General features: G+C 30.5%; 1 protein-coding gene across 1 annotated transcript; it reads left to right on the forward strand.

The window, feature by feature from the left end:
• The first annotated feature begins 1,624 nt into the window (after positions 1-1,624).
• Positions 1,625-7,553, forward strand: LOC112769457 (uncharacterized). The gene is made up of 7 exons (XM_025813975.1): positions 1,625-1,937; positions 2,679-2,729; positions 4,778-4,952; positions 5,109-5,881; positions 6,476-6,929; positions 7,023-7,233; positions 7,308-7,553. The coding sequence occupies exons 1-7, from the start codon at positions 1,625-1,627 to the stop codon at positions 7,551-7,553; spliced, it is 2,223 nt and encodes a 740-aa protein (XP_025669760.1).
• Positions 7,554-19,300: the final 11,747 nt, after the last annotated feature.

The raw sequence follows: 19,300 nt of genomic DNA on the forward strand, positions 1-19,300 counted from the left end.
TAATTAATAAATAAATAACTAAAAAGGACTTTTTTTATTGCTTTTTGATGGATATACATTTTTATAATATTACTTTCTCTTTATCTCTTCCTTTCATATTTATTTCTTTTAATTTATTGAACTAAATAAATTATATTAATTATTTGTATTAACTAATTACGTACTTTTTAATGGATTATTATAAATGTACTTTTTTAATGGTTTATAAACCATAGGTTAAAAATATTATAAAAAATCTTTTATAAAAATTATTACAAAATAAATATTTTTAAAATGTGTCTTTAAGACATAAATTAACTTAATTATTTTTCAATTTAATGTATTTGATTCATTCAATTGTATTAATTATAACTAATAAATTATGTAATTTTATTTGATTAGGATAAATATTTCATCCTTTCATATTTTATTTGATTCATTAAATTACATTAATCATAACTTCAAATATTTAATTTAATTAGAGTAAATATCAAATTATTTTAAATTTTGTTTGATTCATTAAACCAAATTAATTATAACTAATTTATTATTTAATATGATCGAGATAAATATTAAATTATTTAATAAATAATATATAAAGCAATGAAATAAATAAACTCAATTAATTTAAATTATTATCTTATTATTTTATATATCCCTTTTCTCTCTCTATTTTGTACTTCAGGTAAAATATTTGTAATTTTTTATTTTTATTTTTTTATCTTAATTTTGCTAACATTTTTCTATGATTTTGTTTTATATTAATTTTTTTATTTATTTTGATTAATAATTCTTAAGGGTATTATTATTTTATTTAAAGATAATTTAAATTTTTTGTAATATTTTTATAAAAGTTGATTAATAGGTTCTTTTTTAAAATATTTTTTTGAAATTTTTTTAATAAGATCGTATTTTAATTTTTCTCTTTCATCATTTGTATTAATTAATTATATTAATCTTCTATTGCAATACATTTTTTATCTACTCCACACATTATCTTTTCTATCTTCTTTTACTTTTTTTAATTGCTCTTTTTACTTTATTTTTAATTGTTTATTTTACTTTTACTTCTCATATATAGATTTATTATAATTCATCACAGGTTTTTTTTGAATTTAAGTGATTTTTTAGGTTATATTTTACCATTGATGCTTTTATTTTGTTTAGTGTATTTTTTTAGTCTGTGTTTAATATAATAATTTGTAAATATCTATTCTATTATGAAAAAATTAAATTTCTGCACTTAATGATAAAACTGTCATAACATGTTTCTGATGGTGTTTTTCGATTTATTTCTTTTAACTCATTAAATTCATTTTATTATAATAAATTAATTATATCAACTAATTGATTTGGTTAATTTTTTAAATATCATACAATTTATTATAAGGGATAAGTACGATTTTGGTCCCTCACGTTAAGGGTCAGAATCGAAATCGTTCCTCGTGTATATTTTGATTTAAAATCATCCTTAACGTGTTTTTTTGTATTAAAATCGTCCTTTTTAAAAAAAATTTAATTTTATTCCTAAAATACCCCTACTTTAATAATAAAAAAATTAAAAAATTTATTAAAAAAAAGAAAAGAACACGTTTTTGGGGAGGGGGGAGAGGAAACGCGTTTTTGGGGTGGGGGCCGAAAGGAAATGCGAAGGGGGGAGGGGAGGGAGAGGGGGAAGGGGAAGGGGGGAGGGGACGGCGCCGGCAAAGCTTGGAACTGCCGTCGCCGTCGCCGGAAGAAAGAAGAAAGGAAAGGGGTTGTGACAGGGAGCAGAGAAGAGGGGAAAGAAAGGGATCAGAGAAGCGGGGTGGGTGGGGATTGGGGAGAGAAAGAAAGAAAGGGGGGAAGGGGGCCGAGAAAGGGGGTGGGGGAGGGTGGAGGGGGGAGAGAAGGGGGACGCACCGCTGCTGCACCGCCGCCCGCCGCTTCTTCTTCTTGCCGCCACCGCACCGCCGCCCGTTTCTTCTTCTTCTTCTTCTTCTTCTTCTTCTTCTTCTTCTTCTTCTTCTTCTTCTTCTTCTTCTTCTTCTTCTTCTTCTTCTTCCCGCCGCCACACCACCGCCCGCCACTTCTTCTTCCCGCCGCCCATTTCTTCTTCTTCTTCTTCTTACCGCCGACCCACCGCCGCACTGCCGCCCGCCGCCCGCCGCCCGCCGCTTCTTCTTCTTCTTCTATGAATTCTGTGAATTTCTAGATTTCTTCTTCTTTTGTTGTGGAATATTATTGTTGCTGATTTGTTGATTTTTTGCTTTTCTGTTTCTGCTTGTGTTAAATTTATGCTTGAATTTGTTGATTTTCTGTTTCTGTTTCTCTGTGTGGAGGTGGAGGTGGAGGTGGAGGTGGAGGTGGGAGTGGGGTGGGGGAAGGGAAGACAGGGAGGGGGAGGGGACGGGTGGGGACGCAGGGTGTGGGGAAGGGGGAGACGGGGAGGGGGAGGGGACGGGTGGGGACGCTGGGTGGGGGGAAGGGGGAGGCGGGGAGGGGGAGGGGATGCGGGGTGGGGGGTGGGGGGAAGGGGGAGGCCGTGAGGGGGAGGGAACGCGGGGTGGGGGTGGGGGAAGGGGGAGGCAGTGAGGGGGAGGGGGAAGGGGAAAGCGGGGAGGGGGACGGCGGCGGCGTTGGTGGTGGTGGAGTGGCAGTGGGTGTTGATGATGATGATGATGTTGATTTTATTGATGTTGTTTTTCTTGGTGGTGGAGGTAAAGGTGGTGGTGGTGGTGGTGGGAGTAAAGGTGCTGGTGGTGATGGAGGTAAAGGTGATGATGGTAGTGGAGGGCATTTTTGTCCAAAAAAATTTAAAAGATTTTAATACAAAAAAATACGTTAAGGATGATTTTAAATCAAAATATACACGAGGGACGATTTCGATTCTAACCCTTAACGTGAGGGACCAAAATCGTACTTATCCCTTATTATAATTTTATCAATCAATTAATTGTAATTTAAATTGAATGATTATTTTTTTACGAAATTATTATTTCCTAATTTATGGGCAATACATATATTAATTATAATCGTAAATTAAGTTATTTTACATTAAATAACTTATATAATGGTCATCTCATTTATTATCATAAATGTTGAATTAAATAAGTCATTATTGCTTTTGATTTAGAATTAAATGAGAATAAAATTAGAGATACTATTTTATTTGGTCTTTCGAGTTTAATGGGTGTGACACTCAAATATAAATAGTGACTTCCGGATTTTGGTCTCCAACACATCAAAGCCATCTCCGTAACTCTTTTTCCATAAAAAGAATTTCGATTCAACTCTATCAGGGATACAAAAAGTTTTCAAAGAACAAAAAAATGGTATGAATTTGCACGAATTCTAAATGTTCGAACTTACGACGTTGTTTTAATTCGTTGTCATTACGAGAATGACTCTAATCTATACGTGTCTAAGGATTAGAATAGATTAAATATTATTTAAGTAATTTATTTCTAATATTGATATTTGATTAAATTAGTTTTAGAGAAATTTAAATTGTTGACTCAATTTATATATTACGACTATTCTTTTTGAATATATTATTTTTATATTTTTTAATATAAAATTTCTTTTTTTTCCAGATTTTTAAGTTTATTTTCTTTCTCATTTTATATTTCAGATTAGTAATGTAATTATTAAGAAAAATGTATTTAAAAAAAGAAAAAAATATTAAAACATCACTATTTAAAAAAAAAAGAAAGATACATGAAAAAAAGGAAAACGAAAAATTAAAACATCACTATTAGGAAAAAACTGTTAATATGCGTATGAATGGAGTCAGAATTGAAGAATATATATAGATATAAAAAATAAAAAATTATTCCACGATTGTAGAATAAAAATAATCATATATATAAAATGAAATAATTATAACAAAAAAATAATTAATATATGTGATTTAGATGTTTTTAATAACCGGTAACATAGAGTTTAACAAAATATAATTCACATATTTTTTATTTATGTATATGTATAGAATTATTTATGTATATGTATATATATTAAGAAAAACTATCATAATATATATATAGAGAGAGAGTGAGAGAGAGAGAGAGAGAGAGATTTAACCCAAATTAATATATAAGATTATGAAAAGTCTCATCCAAATTTGACAAGAACAAGACGACTTACATAGAAATGTTTCTCATGGATGATAAGGTAAGTTGATTATTTTTCATTATTCTTCTTTCAAGTGATGCTAGGTCCAATTTATAAATATTTTTTGTTCATATTTTAAGTTTATCTGATAAGTAAACCCTTGCACGCGAACAAAGATAGTGCGATTTTATAGATTTATAAATGCTAATAGCCTTTATATTTAATTTGTTTTATAGTGTGATAATAACTAATATATTTATTGGTGAATTTAACTATTACTATATTATTTATGATCACATTCAGTATATATGTCTAATTTATTGAAAAAAGTAGATTATTAAAACCGATTAATAACTATTTTAGAGTTAATCCAATTAATACTAAATTAAAAAAAATAATACATAATATGTTACTTTTTTATTAATCAAATTATTATAATTCAAATTAATTTTTAAAAAATAATTTAAAATTATAATTTCAATCTTATTACGTGCATGGCATGGATAATTATACTTGGAAAAGTCAAGATGCAGCTCCAATCCTATATTTTCTTTATGTTGTATGAAAGGAAAGGTTGAATTGCCTTTCTTGAAGCATCCACCTCAAACGTTGCAAGAGTTACATAGTGGAACGGACGAAAAAAGCATATACTTTCTTAAAAACATAAGGGCTTTTAACGGAATGTTTGCATTCACTTCTATGGCAGGAAGAGTTGAACATTCGATAAACAAAGGTGGTGCACCTCCTATCTTTCGCACTGGAGGTCAAAATTATCACCGTATTGGCAGTTTACTACCACTGAAAAGTGAGAAACCAAAATTTGCCCAGCTATACATTTATGATACTGAGAATGAGATTACAAACCGCATGGAATCATTTAGGTAATTGTTCGACTCACGCGTGTAATTCTTCTATTTCCTAATTTTATCTAAAACGCTAATTATAGTAATATATTATGATGAGTTAAATTCTAATGCGATCTTCTCGAAGCTTAACAAATGAATTGAAGTTCTCATATATTGTTTATTTATTAACAGGTCAAACATCATTGCAGAATTGATGGAAACTGAAATTGTTTCGTCCTTGAAAGTCATGATGGATGAAAATAATGTCCTAGCAAAGGCATTTCGTTCAGCACGGGATAGATACCAAATTGATGGCTCTGCTGATGTTAAGTTACGGTTAATAACCAGAAGAAATACTGATGCAAGGACATATAATTTGCCAACGGCATCTGAAGTTGCTGCACTGATACTTGGAGATATTGACGAGAGCGGAGTTAATAGGGATATAATAATTGAGACAAAATCAAGAATCTTGCAGAGGATAGAAGTAGTACATCCAATGTACCTTGCTCTTCAATATCCTTTATTGTTTTCATACGGTGAGGATGGTTACAGATTACATATAGCTACTTCTTCTCGACCAAATGTCAGAAGAACTGAGAAAAGATCAACAATAAGCATGAGAGACTTCTTTGCATACAGACTTCAGAGAAGGACTAACGAGTCTCAAATCCTTTTGCGGTCAAGAAGATTACTGCAACAATTCACAGTAGATGCCTACACTATGGTTGAGTCAGAACGACTTTTATACTTACGATTGAAACAACCAACCTTGAGGCTAGGCAAGTTCAAGCAATTGCATGAGTGTATGGTTCGTGGTGAAACTAATGCCGTTAACACTGGACAAAGAATTATTCTCCCAAAGAGCTTTACCTGTGGTCCAAGGTACATGTTCAACAATTGCAAAGATGCTTTTACAATATGTAAATATGCTGGATATCCAAGTTACTTTATCACTATGACATGTAATCCAGAATAGAATGAGATAAAAAGAGAGGTAACACCCCAAGGACTCCATGCAGAGGATAGACCAGACATCTTATGTAGAATATTCAAGTTGAAAGTTGATAAATTAATTAAGGAATTGAAGAAAGGAACATTTTTTGGAAAGATTATTGGATGTAAGTATAACTAATCTTCCTACGAGTTTTTGTTTACTCTATCTATATTATCTATAGTACACTCATTGTATAGCACACTATCATTATTAAGAAACAATTATGTATATAGCATATACATGGTACGATCATTCGATAGTGTACTATCTTGAGTGTATTACAGTGCATTTATATAGTTTGTATTCCCTCAGGCTCATTGTATGGTACACTTATATAGTTTTATATGATTTTATTTTAGCATATTTTTTTCCTATTTACTTTATCGTGCTTATTCGGACTACACGCTTAGGTTTATATAATTTAGTTTAGAATCAACTGTTTTTTAAATCACACTATCTAACTTATTTGCAATGTACTTAGTCTTATATGCTTTAGAATTTCGCATAAATATTTATATACTTTGTCCAAATTATTAGTAATATCATATTTTTAAATTTGCAGATTGTCTAACCATAGAATTTCAGAAGAGAGGTCTACCTCATGCCCATCTTCTTTTATTCATGCATCCGGAATCAAAACCACGAACTGTTGATGACATAGACAAGGTTATTAAGACAGAGATTTCAGATAAGAGGGAAAATCCAAAATTGTATGCTGCTGTTGAGAAATATATGGTTCATGGTCCATGCGGTCATTTAAATAGTAAGAGCCAATGCATGATCAATGGTAAATGCTCAAAGTTTTTTCCCAAAGCATTCCGAGATAGGACAATTATTGACGAAGCAGGCTTTCCAAGATATCAAAGAAGAGATGATGGGCGAACTGTATCAAAGAAAAATATAAAGGTTGACAATTCCTTCATAGTTCCGTACAATCCCGGTCTTTTTCTAAAATTTGGATGTTACATCAATGTTGAGTATACTTGCCAAACTTCAGCAATCAAATATCTGTTCAAGTATCTTCACAAGGGTAATGACAGGGTGACAGATGCATTTTATCAAAACAATGAATCTTAGGTAGATGAAATACGTAATTATTATGATTGTAGATATATATCAGCATGTGAAGCTGCATGGAGATTGTTTGGTTATCCTATTCAAATGAAGGAACCAGCAGTAATAAGATTGCCATTCCATCTTCCTGATGATATGCCAATTGTCTACAAAGATACCGATACAATTCAGTCAGTTGTTGAGACTTCTTTTTTCAAGCAATCTATGTTGATTGGATGGTTCAAAGCAAATGAAGCCCATAATGATGTAAAAAATCTGACTTATTCTGAGTTTCCAACAAAATTTGTTTGGAATGGAGAGCATCATATGTGGACTCATAGAAAGCAAGGCTATGTGCCATAGGAAGGATATCTCATATACCACCAATGAATAAGGAAGATTACTATCTAAGGCTACTTTTGAACATTCAAAAGGGATGCACGAGTTTCAGTGATCTAAGAACAGTTGATGGTGTCGTTTATGACTCCTTCAAAGATGTATGCTATGCTCTAGGACTGTTGCAGGATGACAGAGAATTCATTGATGCAATCTCTGAAGCAGGAACATGGCACTCTGCAACTTTTTAAGGAGATTTTTTGTTGTTTTATTAACAGCAAATAACATGAGTAGGCCAGATTTTATTTGGCAAAAGACTTGGAACTTTCTCTCCGATGACGTACTATATGAACAAAGAAGATTACTACAAATGGAAGGTAACTATAGTCTATTATAATTTTTTTTCCATGGTAGAATTCAATTTATCATATAATTATAACAAAAATATTGGATAAGAAATTTTAAGAGTTATTTTCTTTAACAAAATGTCTTTTTTGGGAGTAAAATTATCATACATATGGCAAATTATTTATTAGTGTTCACTTTAACTTTTTCTCATTCTCTCTGATAATATTTAGGAAATATAACAAAATATTACTTAAAAATTGGATTATATATATATTAGTTTCGTACTTGCTTTACTTCCTCCTCTTAATACAAAATTTGATTCATTGCTGTAAACCATATCTACTTAATCTAAAAAACCGTAACTAAATCCACATACTTCCAATACTTGCATTTGCATCGGTTGTTTGTGTGCTTTTTTTTTATGTTATAATGATTTTGATATTCATGTTAATCACAATAATATTTTTTAAAAGGACATGTTACTAATGAAGCATTTTTTAAACCAAAAATAAGGAGTGTTATTTATCATTCAACAATGCATTTCAAACATTTTTTACCAGAGACTAATTTAATAATTTTTCAAGTAATTGTGTTATTTTAAATTGAAAAAATACAGATTTGATCATGTCAGAAGTCCAAATAAAAGATATTGCACTTGCAAAAATTGAGGATTTGCTCCAGTCAAATGGCAAGTCATTGAAAGAATATTGTGGAATGCCATATTCTTCAGAAAATTTGGTGTCCAGCTTAGAAGACAGAATTATAATGGAAGAGTTGAACTTTGACATTAATGCTCTTGCGAATGAACTAGGTGGGTATTTAGAAAGGCTAACTAATGAGCAGAAATTTGCATACGATCAAATAATTGGTGCTGTTAGCGGTAATATGGGTGGACTTTTCTTCTTATACGGTCAAGGTGGTTATGGAAAATTGGCTTCGTGTTCGGGAGACATGGGAAAAGCCTCGTTTCCCATTCTTATGGTCAACTATATCATGCTCAATTAGGTCTAAAGGAGGTATAGTTTTAAATGTTGCTTCGAGTGGGATTGCTGCACTTTTATTGCCTAATGGAAGAACTGCACATTCAAGGTTTAAAATTTCTTTTACCATAAATGAAGATTCTTTGTGTAGCATTAAACAGGGAAGTTCTCTTGCAAGGTTAATATCCAAGGCCAAATTAATCATATGGGATGAAGCTCCAATGATAAGTAAGTATTGTTACGAAGCTTTGGACAAATGCCTCAAAGACATCTTAAGGTGTTCAGATTCGTATAATGCTCATTTGCCATTTTGAGGTAAAGTTGTTGTTCTCGGAGGAGATTTTAGACAAATTTTACCTGTGATTCCCAGAGACTCAAGGCAAGATATAATTCAATCTTCTATTAATTCTTCATATTTGTGGCATAACTGTAAGGTTTTGAAGCTTACAAAAAACATGAGATTGTCACTAGGTGAAAACAACATACAAGAACTCAGAAATTTTGCAGAATGGCTACTCAAAATTAGTGATGGTTTGGCTGGTGATACAACAGATGATGAATCGATCGTTCATATACCATCTGACATTTTGGTTAAGAACTCTGAGACAGCTTTGGATGACCTCATTGATTTCGTGTATCCAGATATGTTATCCAATTTATCAGTTGAAAATTATTTCAAGGATAGAGCAATTCTTGCACCAACTTTGGATTGTGTCACTGATGTCAACAACAAGATGACCGCAGGGTTACCTGGACAAGAAAGAGTCTACTTAAGTTCAGACTCTGTGTGTGCTGAGGAGGGAAATATGGAATTTGAGTTAGATGCTTTCTCGCCGGAGATTCTAAATGGAATAAATTGTTCAGGTCTACCACCACACAAGTTGGTTCTGAAGGTTGGCGCTCCTGTTATGTTGCTGCGGAATATAGACCAAACTAATAGTTTGTGCAATGGAACGAGGATGCAAGTTAGAAGAATGGGAAATCATGTGATAGAATGCAAGACTTTAACTGGTAACAAAGCTGGAAGTATTGTTCTTATCCCAAGACTGAATCTAATTCCAAATAATGAAACATTGCCGGTTAGGTTTCAAAGAAGACAATTCCCAATTATCATGTCATTTGCAATGACAATAAATAAGTCACAGGGACAAACTCTATCGAAAGTTGGAATTTACCTTTTAAGGCCAGTTTTTACCGATGGTCAATTGTATGTTGCGTTATCAAGGGTAACGAGTAAAGATGGTTTGCGAGTGCTGTTGCAAGATCATGGATACTTGGAAGATAACTGCACGATGAATGTGGTATATAGAGAAGTTTTTGAGAGCCTATAATGAAAAGGTAATAACAAAATGTCTTACTAAATCTATTTATTTATTAAAATTTATTACTATCACTTCAAAAAATTTAGAAATTCTAGGAACTAATAGATGAATTCTTATTGTACATTAATAGTTTGAGAATATTAAAATTATCATAAAAATTTGTATTATTTTATTCTCTTGATAAACAATTTTATAATTACGTTAACCATATAATTTTATATACAAACATTGATACCGCGTTATTTCATGTATATATTTTGCAGGTATCAAAGGATAGCATTAAATTGTTATTCAGTAGGTTTAAATTATTTATTGTTTATTACATAACTTTCTGCATTAGGATTCTCTATTAATTTGTTCTTTATTTTGAGCTGATTTTGATATGTTCTTACTTCACAGTCAACCAATATGTAAAACTTTGTTGGTGGATTTAAGTATTACTAGATTATTTATGATCATATTGAGTATATATGTCTGATTTATTGAAAAAAGTAGATCAAATAACTATTTTATAGTTAATGCAATTAACACTATATTAAGAAAAGAAAAACAACGCATACAAGTTATTTTTTTATTAATTAAATTATTATAATTAAAATTAATTTTAACACAACAACTTAAAATTATAATTTCAATCTTATCACGTGCATGGCACGAGTAATTAAACTTGTTCTATTAAAAAAAAGTGAATCACATGATAAAAATTGAAAAGATAGTGAATTAGAGATTTTATTTATAAAAGGAAATCAATTACGGAAGTAACCAAGATATAATGAGGTATTAATATTGGATATAGAGAATTTAATAGGTAAAATTGAGAAGAAAATTTAATAATATGTGACATATTATGGTGTGAATATTTAATTTGAATAAGATATATATATATATATATATATATATATATATATATATATATATATATATATATATATATATATATATATATATAGATTTATTTAAAGGAAGAATCAATTATAGTATATAATTAAAAAATCATAATGGGTAATTAAATTGTCTTGTATATATATTTTGAAAATTGAAATGCAATAAATAAAAAATTTTATTTATAAAAAGAATTAATCAGAGAATATACTTTAAATATTGTTGGAATAAATCAATCATGAGATATTTAAATACGTAAAATTGAGTAAAAATTTTGATGAAAGTCGTACTCTCATGCTAATATTTGAATCACTTTCTTCCTATACATTTATTTAAAAGAATAATTAATCATGAAATAAAATTAAAAAAATGATAATGTAATTATTTAGGGATTTTAATTATAAAAAATAATCAATTAAGGGATGTAAACTAATATATAATAGGAATAAAATTGTCGACATAAATATTTAAAAAGAAAGAAACAAGCCTAATAAAATGAACTTAGTGATATGACACATTTTGATTCATGTTTTTATATTCTATATATCTCTTTAAAAAAAGAATCAATTCTCATTTTTGCATGTTAATAGAAAAAAATGTAATAAATTAGGATTTACTTTATCTTTTTATAGAAAAAAATAATTAAGAAAAATAATCAAGATATAACATAATCGTATGGATAAGATTAGTGTGAAATATGATAATGTGACATGTTATGATGCATATTTAAATTTTAAAATAGTTGATTTTAAAATGAATATTGATGGATGAATATAAATAAAGGAAACGGAATTAAATGTGAAATAGTGCTATGAAAATTTTAGTAAAAAAGAAGAAAAATTTAAAACGGTAAAAAAGAAACAAAAATGAAAAGGTTAATATAAATGAGATTAATCACCAATTATTTTAGAATTTGATGTTAGTTGAAAACAAAATATGAAAAGTGAATATATAAAGTAATTAAAAAAAATAAACTGTAACATTTAAAATTAATTTTTTACCTTGTTAAAAATTGAATTATATAATATATAGGTTGAAGTGTTGGCTGAGTGAATATTGATTGAAAAGCATTTTCGTTTTTAAAATTAATTGTTGAAAAGAACAATTTATAAATTTGTAACACTTTCACAATGGAAATCTATATATATTATGAATAATATATAGGTTGAAGTGTTGGCTGAGTGAATATTGATTGAAAAGCATTTTCGTTTTTAAAATTAATTGTTGAAAAGAACAATTTATAAATTTGTAACACTTTCACAATGGAAATCTATATATATTATGAATATGTATATGTTTTTGTATATAATTCTGTTAATGTTTAAAATTATCCATTTGTATTTATGCAATTTAAAATTTTAGAGGAGATTATTTTACAACATATTATTGGATAATATTGATAAACAAAAGTTAATAACTAGAGATGATTTGACGTGGATATTTGAATTAGGTTCTTATTTTTACACCCCATTTAAAAGAAAAATTAATTGTGATATACATATAGAAAAAAAAATAATAATTAGAGAATCTAATGGAGATATAATGAAAATTGAATTATGGGAATTTAGCTTTTGAGTAATAGGTAGGGTTAGAAGCAAAATTTGATGGTGATTTCGAATTAATTTCTTTATATTTATGCGTTTAAGAGAATAATAATAATAATAATAATAATAATAATAATAATAATAATAATAAGAAAGAGAAGAGTTCTAACAAGATTTTCGATTAGTTAGCACTACCCCAGATCCGTATGCATAGTAAAAAAAGAGGGTGGACAGAGGTGCAACCTTATTGGCTCATCCGAGAGCGCGAATTGCTCCTTATCAGGGCGGCCCGCATCATCCGCGGGCGGCAGACACTTCAATGAAAGAGCTCCTTTGGAATCTTCCTTGAGAAAAGAGAATGATAATAATAATAATAATAATAATAATAATAATAATAATAATAATAATAATAATAATAATAATAATAATAATAATAATAATAATAATATAAGTATCTTATTTAATTTACAATACCCTTTTTTAGCCAATTTATTTATAATTATACCATTGTATTGTAATATGTTAATTTTTATTTATCATATTATATACGAATATGTAACATAAATTTATATTTTTTAATAATTATTAAAGAATATTTATAAAAAATATAATACAGAATAATAAAATATAACTAATGATTAGAGGTTGGCTTAATTCATCTTCTTAATACTTAAATAAGTAAGAATTTAAATAATTTTTTAAAATATTAAAAAGACAAGAAAATCTAAAATTTTATTTATTTACAAATTAAGAGAATAATCAGGAAAATAAATTAAGACTCTAAATTATTTTTATATAAATTAAATAAATTAGTAAAAAATAAACTTAAAAAACACTAAAAAAAATAAATTGAAATGACATTTTTTTGTGCATCGTACAAATATATGTACTAGTATTATCTTACAACGCATCTTATGATTGGCGTCAAGTATGCTAATAAGGCACATTCTAGTGCAGTTATATATACCTCTTTTTTTTAATTTTTTTAAAAAAATGTCTGATATTCAATTATACATAAATTAATATTTAATATTAAAATACTCCTAATTATCAGTAATTCTTCTAATTATCCTAATTCATATTTTTCTTATATTAATACATGATTTAATGATTAAATGTCTATTCCCATGAATGATTAAATTATTTTTGCACAAATATATAAAATAAAATTTTAATATATACTTTTAACGATTAAATCATGATTAAAATAGATATTTTAGTAATTATCATATTTTTTTTATATTTCTATTAATCAATAATTCTAATAATTTTAATATAGATGTTTTTTTAGAAAAAAAAAATCATGTATTAAATAATTAGATTTGTTAACATTTAAATAAAAAAATTAAAAGAATAATTATGTGATGTAATAATTTAAATATAATAACATTAATTAGAAAAGAATCAATTATCCATAGTGAGATTCGATATATTATTCTATTAAGAAAAAAATAAATCACATGATATAAATGAAAATATAGCGAATTAGATATTTTATTTATAAAAAGATCAATTATCAAAGTAAGTAAGATATAATGAGATATTAATATTGGATATAGAAAATTTAATAGGTAGAATTAAAACGAAAACTTAATAATAATATGTGACATATTTTGGTGTCAATATTTGAATAAATTATCTCTATAAATCTAATTAAAGAAAGAATCAATTACAATATATAATTGAAAAATTGTAATATAATCAATTTATCTTTTTAAAAAAAAAAAAAGAACTAAAGATATAAATGATATATAGTAAGAATCAATAATAGCCATATACATTTGAAGAGATAGAGTTTTAAAAAATATTAATAAAAACATAAATTAAATAGATATTAAGAATTTTAAAAAATATTAATATATATTATTTTATTTAAATTATTAAGACTTTTAATAGACTTTTTTTTTTATTTTTTTGTAGTTAATATATAATAGGTCTAATTACTCTGTTGGTCCCTATAGTTTCGCGAAATTTTTAATTAGGTCCCTATATTTTTTTCCCTTTTAAATTGGATCCCTGCACCAATTTTTTTTTCAATTAGGTCCCTATTGTGACTAAACAGTTAGATTTAATGGAATATTCCGTTCCTAAATTAATGATTCTCTAAATTTTTCCTAAATTCATAATTCTCTTTCACTTTTATTTTCTGAAAGACCAAAATAACCCTCCCAGACTTAAACGAAAACTTTTCATTCTTCCAAACTTAGAGAAAAATCTCATTCACGTTCCTCCCCTTTTTCGTTCGTTGGTTGCACACTCCGTCAGCTGCCGAGATCAACTCCACTGGAACATTGCTGGAGGGTTTCGCTTCTCCGGTGTCACTGCCGTCGTTGTAGGCGTTGATGCTGCTTCTAGGTAAGACAACGTTTAACCTTATCAGTCATTGAAAGGTTTTTCTTTTTTTCTCCTGAAAAAATTTGTCACATTGTTTATTAGAGCTTCTTTTTGTTTCTGAAAATGGTTGAAGCGGAATTTATGGTATTATATTTTCTTGTTTTTGGTATGCAGTTATGGGTGATTCGGATTTCACCATTGAAGTCCACCATGGTGGCAAATTTGTTGACAGTAGACACAGATTAGAGTATTTAGGAGAAATGGTTGTGGAGGATTTACATTTTGACGTTGATGAATGGTCATTGCAAGAGATTGTGAGTCAGCTAAAGCAGCTAGGATATAAGGGATACGCTAGGGTATGGTACAAGGAACCTTGGATGGATTTGAAATCAGGTCGTAGAGAGATGAAGTCCGATGGGAATGCAATGAGAATGGCTAGGTCATTGGTGTCAAGTTCCTACAAACATTACAAGGTATACGTTGTCGATGGAGCCAGAGAAGTTGACGGGATTGAAATCACTTCTAGTGATGTTGATTATGTGCCAGAGGAAGGTGAAGACAGTGGCTCTGGCTCTGGGTTGATAGAGGTTGAAGTGGATGCTGAGTCAGAGCCTTCTACTGATGAAGATTGAAGAGGTATTTGATGACAGTGCTGACGATGGTGACCATAAGGATCACTTTGGGTTTGAGGTGGAGGATAATGATCCACAATCAAATACGTTTGGAGAATTTATTGGCCCACTGAATGATGAGAGACCTGCAGCAGCTAGAATAGCTCAAGGTGATGAAGGTTTAACAGAGGGTGATGAGCAAGTTGGGGGCATATCTGATGGATATGAGACTGATGATATAGACAGTTATGAGGGGACTCTGATGATATGATAAAAAAGAGGAGATTTCCCAAATATAATGAGGCAGAGGTGAACAAAGAGTATGAATTTCAAGTGGGGATGAAATTTTAATCACTGATTCAATTTAAAGATGCTGTTAAGGAGCATGCCCTATTGAATGGTCGGGACATTAGGTTTCGAAAAAATGTTAAGGTGAGGTGCAGAGTTGTTTGCAAAGGAATAAAGGGAAAGTGCAAGTGGGTTTGTTTTGCAAGTAAGGTTGGTGGTTCTGACTGTTTCAGGATCAAGACTTTGAATGGAAAGCATACTTGTGGAAGGAACTATAGCGGAAGACCTGCATCAAGTAGTTGGATCTCAAAGAAGATTGCCAACAACATCAGTAGAGGCGAGGAAATGAAGCTTATGACAGTTATTCAGACCATCCAAGACAAATATATGGTCAATATCACTGTTGGTAAGGCTTACTGGGCAAAGAGGAAGGCAAGAGAAGAGGTACATGGGCGGACAATCCAACAGTATGCTAAGCTAAGGGATTACTGTACATAGATACTTAGGGGTAGTACTGTACTAAGGGACCTCATTCTATTTATCGCCAAAGCTACCTATGTGGAAGAATGAGAAAGAATGATGAATCAACTTAAGGAAATCAACAAAGACTGTTATGACAAGTTGTTTGCTTTGGATCCAAAATTGTGGACAAAGAGTCACTTCACATTTCTGGCCAAGAGTGATATGTTAATGAACAACATCTAAGAGGCATTCAATGGAAGAATTCTAGAGGCAAGAGACAAGCCAATTCTTACTATGTTTGAATGGATTAGGTGCTACTTAATGACAAGGTTTGTAGAGAAAAAGAAGAAGACAGAGAGGTATGAGGGCTCTGTTTTGCCAAAACCCAGGAAACGGCTAGATGTCATTGCGATTAGAGCTATGGAATCGCAAGCTAAATGGGCAGGAGACCTCAAGTTTGAAGTGCACCATAAGAACAGGATGATCATGGAAATGTTTGTTGTCGATTTGATGGCTGGAAGGTATAGTTTTAGGTTTTGGGGCTTTGTGTGTATGCCCTGTCCACATGCTTGCTGTGCTATTTTTGAGAAGGGTGACAACCCGGAAGATTATTGTAGTAACTACTACAACAAGACAGCATACCTTGCTACATATGGGCAGTTAATATCACCAATCAATGGAAAAAATATGTGGCCAAAGATACAATGTGATACCATCATCCCTCCAATTTTCAGAGTTAAACTAGGAAGGCCAATGATGATTTGGATAAGGGAACCCGATGAAAACAGAACACAAACAAAACATAGAAGAATTGGAACTTCTGTTACCTGCAGTAATTGTGGCCAATATGGACACAATAGGAGACTCTGTCCAAGCCTTATAGTAACAGGTATTGGTTGCTCCTTTATTTTGTTCATGTGTTGAAAAACTATTACTAATTGCTATTTCATGTTGTAGCTCCTGAAGGCACACAAGGATCTGATGCTGCTGCTGGAACTGGAGGAGATGATGCTGCTGTTAATGAACTTGGTGCTGTTATTAAAGCAAATGGATCTGAAGTTGCTGCTACTGCTAGATCCAGGATGGTTAGAAGGAAAGGCAGAGGAAGAGCAGCAGTAGGGATGGGCAGAGGAAGGGGTAGAGGGAAGGCTGCACCTATGACGCACCACCATTAGGGCCTTCAAACACTCCTGCACCATCATTACAGCCTCCACACATTCCTGCACCACCATCACAGCCTCCAAACACACCTGCACCACCATTACAGCCGGCCACCTTGCCTACACCAGCATCACTGTTCACTACACCAGCATCTCAACCTTTGTCCAAGACCAAAATCTTTGGTGTGAGAAGAAGTGGAAGACTTAAGATTGGAGTTAGGAAGGCAACAAGTCAGCCACTTAAATATGTTGACCTCACACTTGATTGAGGCTGAAGACTTTTTAGGGTTTCTTTTTTATATGTATTGTGTTATGTAGAATTTTTAGTGTTCACCTGTAACTCTGCTTTCTTTATGGTTTGAACTACTTTTATTATGTGGTGTGGACCACTTTTGTTATGTGAGTGAAAAACTGTTATGAGAGGGTGTCACATTTATTTTGTGGCTATCTAGGTGTCCTGCATTATATAATGTAAAAAACAATTATATCTATTATAATTCAATGCATCTTTTGTTTTAGCTACTTTTTTTCTATATCATACTTCTATGCATATTAAATAGAAAAGGAACAACTTTTATTTAGAGAAATTAAACAATATTTCATATATCTTTATTGCACTCAAAACAAACAATACACTTTTGACTTATATAGACTATTACATTATCATAACAGCTATACTTTCTACATCTTTACATATAACACTGCAACAATCAAAACACCAAATATCAAAATTATCATAATTAGTATCTTGTTTTGCTTTTTCATAGTATCTTCCATTTTAGCAAATTGATCTTCTATTGAACTCATCTCACCACATAACCTTTCTACACAAGCATCTATTTCTTTAACCTCTGCAATTAATCTCTCTAGATCCACACTTAATCTGTCTATCTTCCTTTCTTGTGCCTCCAATTCTCTAACCCTTCTAAATTCTTGCTGTGAACTGATTACTCCGTGTTTTTCAGATAACTTTTTTTCTTTTTCATCAACCCACTCAAAAAACTTGCATCTCCTGTTAGGGCAAGAAATGAATCTTCTTTTTGGATTTTTTGATGTACTTGAATTCCGAAGAATCAGAATGTCTCCACAAAAGCAACGAACCCCTCCTTTCCTTTTGCTTCAACTATCCACTCTTCTCATCTTCTTCATCATCAATTCACTCGAAGAACTTGCATTTTGGCATTCTCCCACAACCAACATACCTACTTCCATGGCTTGCTACTGCTGAAGAAGACATCACAGCAACTGCCTCACCACAAAAACAAAGATGTCTCTTCTTAACGAGGATTTTGGAACTAGAAACTCCTGAAGATAAGTGACTTTGATCCATAAGTATTCACAGAGTAAGAGAAGCAAACGGAAGAGGAGAAGTTTGAGGAAGAGACGAAGAGAGTGAGAACTCAAAACCCTACTGATTTTCATTGATTTGTAAGTGGGTAGACGAGGGATATAATGGTCAAATTACCCATTCTTAATGTTTTTTGTAATATTTACTGTCAATAGGGACCAAATTGAAAAAAAAATGATGCAGGGATCCAATTAAAAGGAAAAAAAAATATAAAAACTTAATTGAAAAATTTTGCAAAACTATAAGACTAATAAAATAATTAAACCTATATAATAAAAAGGTAGTAGCAGGTTCATTGCTAGACAAATGTCCAATCTCAATACCATCGTTAGTTTTATGTAGCATTTTTGTAATAACGCGTTTGTTATCATCGTTTGTTAACATGATTAATAATGTGTTTGTTATCATTTCTTTGAACATTAAACATTTTTCCCTTAATGTGGATCTATTTTTTGTTCCATTTAAGTAACCAGTTTAACTCTGATGGATGAAAGATATTATTAATCTAGATTTTAAGATTATTATCGTAACCATGCCAAACTCAAGTAGTAATGAAAGTGACAAAGAACTCAGAAAGCTGTGCAAAACCTTCAGCGGCATATTTATTATCATGCTAAAATTAAAGTAGGATTTGATCATTTTATTCTCTCCCAAGGCTTGGTAGATGTTTTACAGTTGGAGCTTCCAAGAATTTAATGTATAGTGGACAATTTTGTTTT

Source organism: Arachis hypogaea, chromosome 18, assembly GCF_003086295.3.
Source record: "Arachis hypogaea cultivar Tifrunner chromosome 18, arahy.Tifrunner.gnm2.J5K5, whole genome shotgun sequence".
Taxonomy (NCBI): Eukaryota; Viridiplantae; Streptophyta; class Magnoliopsida; order Fabales; family Fabaceae; genus Arachis; species Arachis hypogaea.

Bases quoted from the DNA above. Each gene is read 5' to 3' on its own strand.
- LOC112769457 (XM_025813975.1), top strand. From the start codon at position 1,625: ATGCGAAGGGGGGAGGGGAGGGAGAGGGGGAAGGGGAAGGGGGGAGGG. The intron at 4,953-5,108 runs GTAATTGTTCGA...ATTTATTAACAG, and splicing joins AACCGCATGGAATCATTTAG to GTCAAACATCATTGCAGAAT. The intron at 6,930-7,022 runs GTATCTTCACAA...TTATGATTGTAG, and splicing joins GCAATCAAATATCTGTTCAA to ATATATATCAGCATGTGAAG.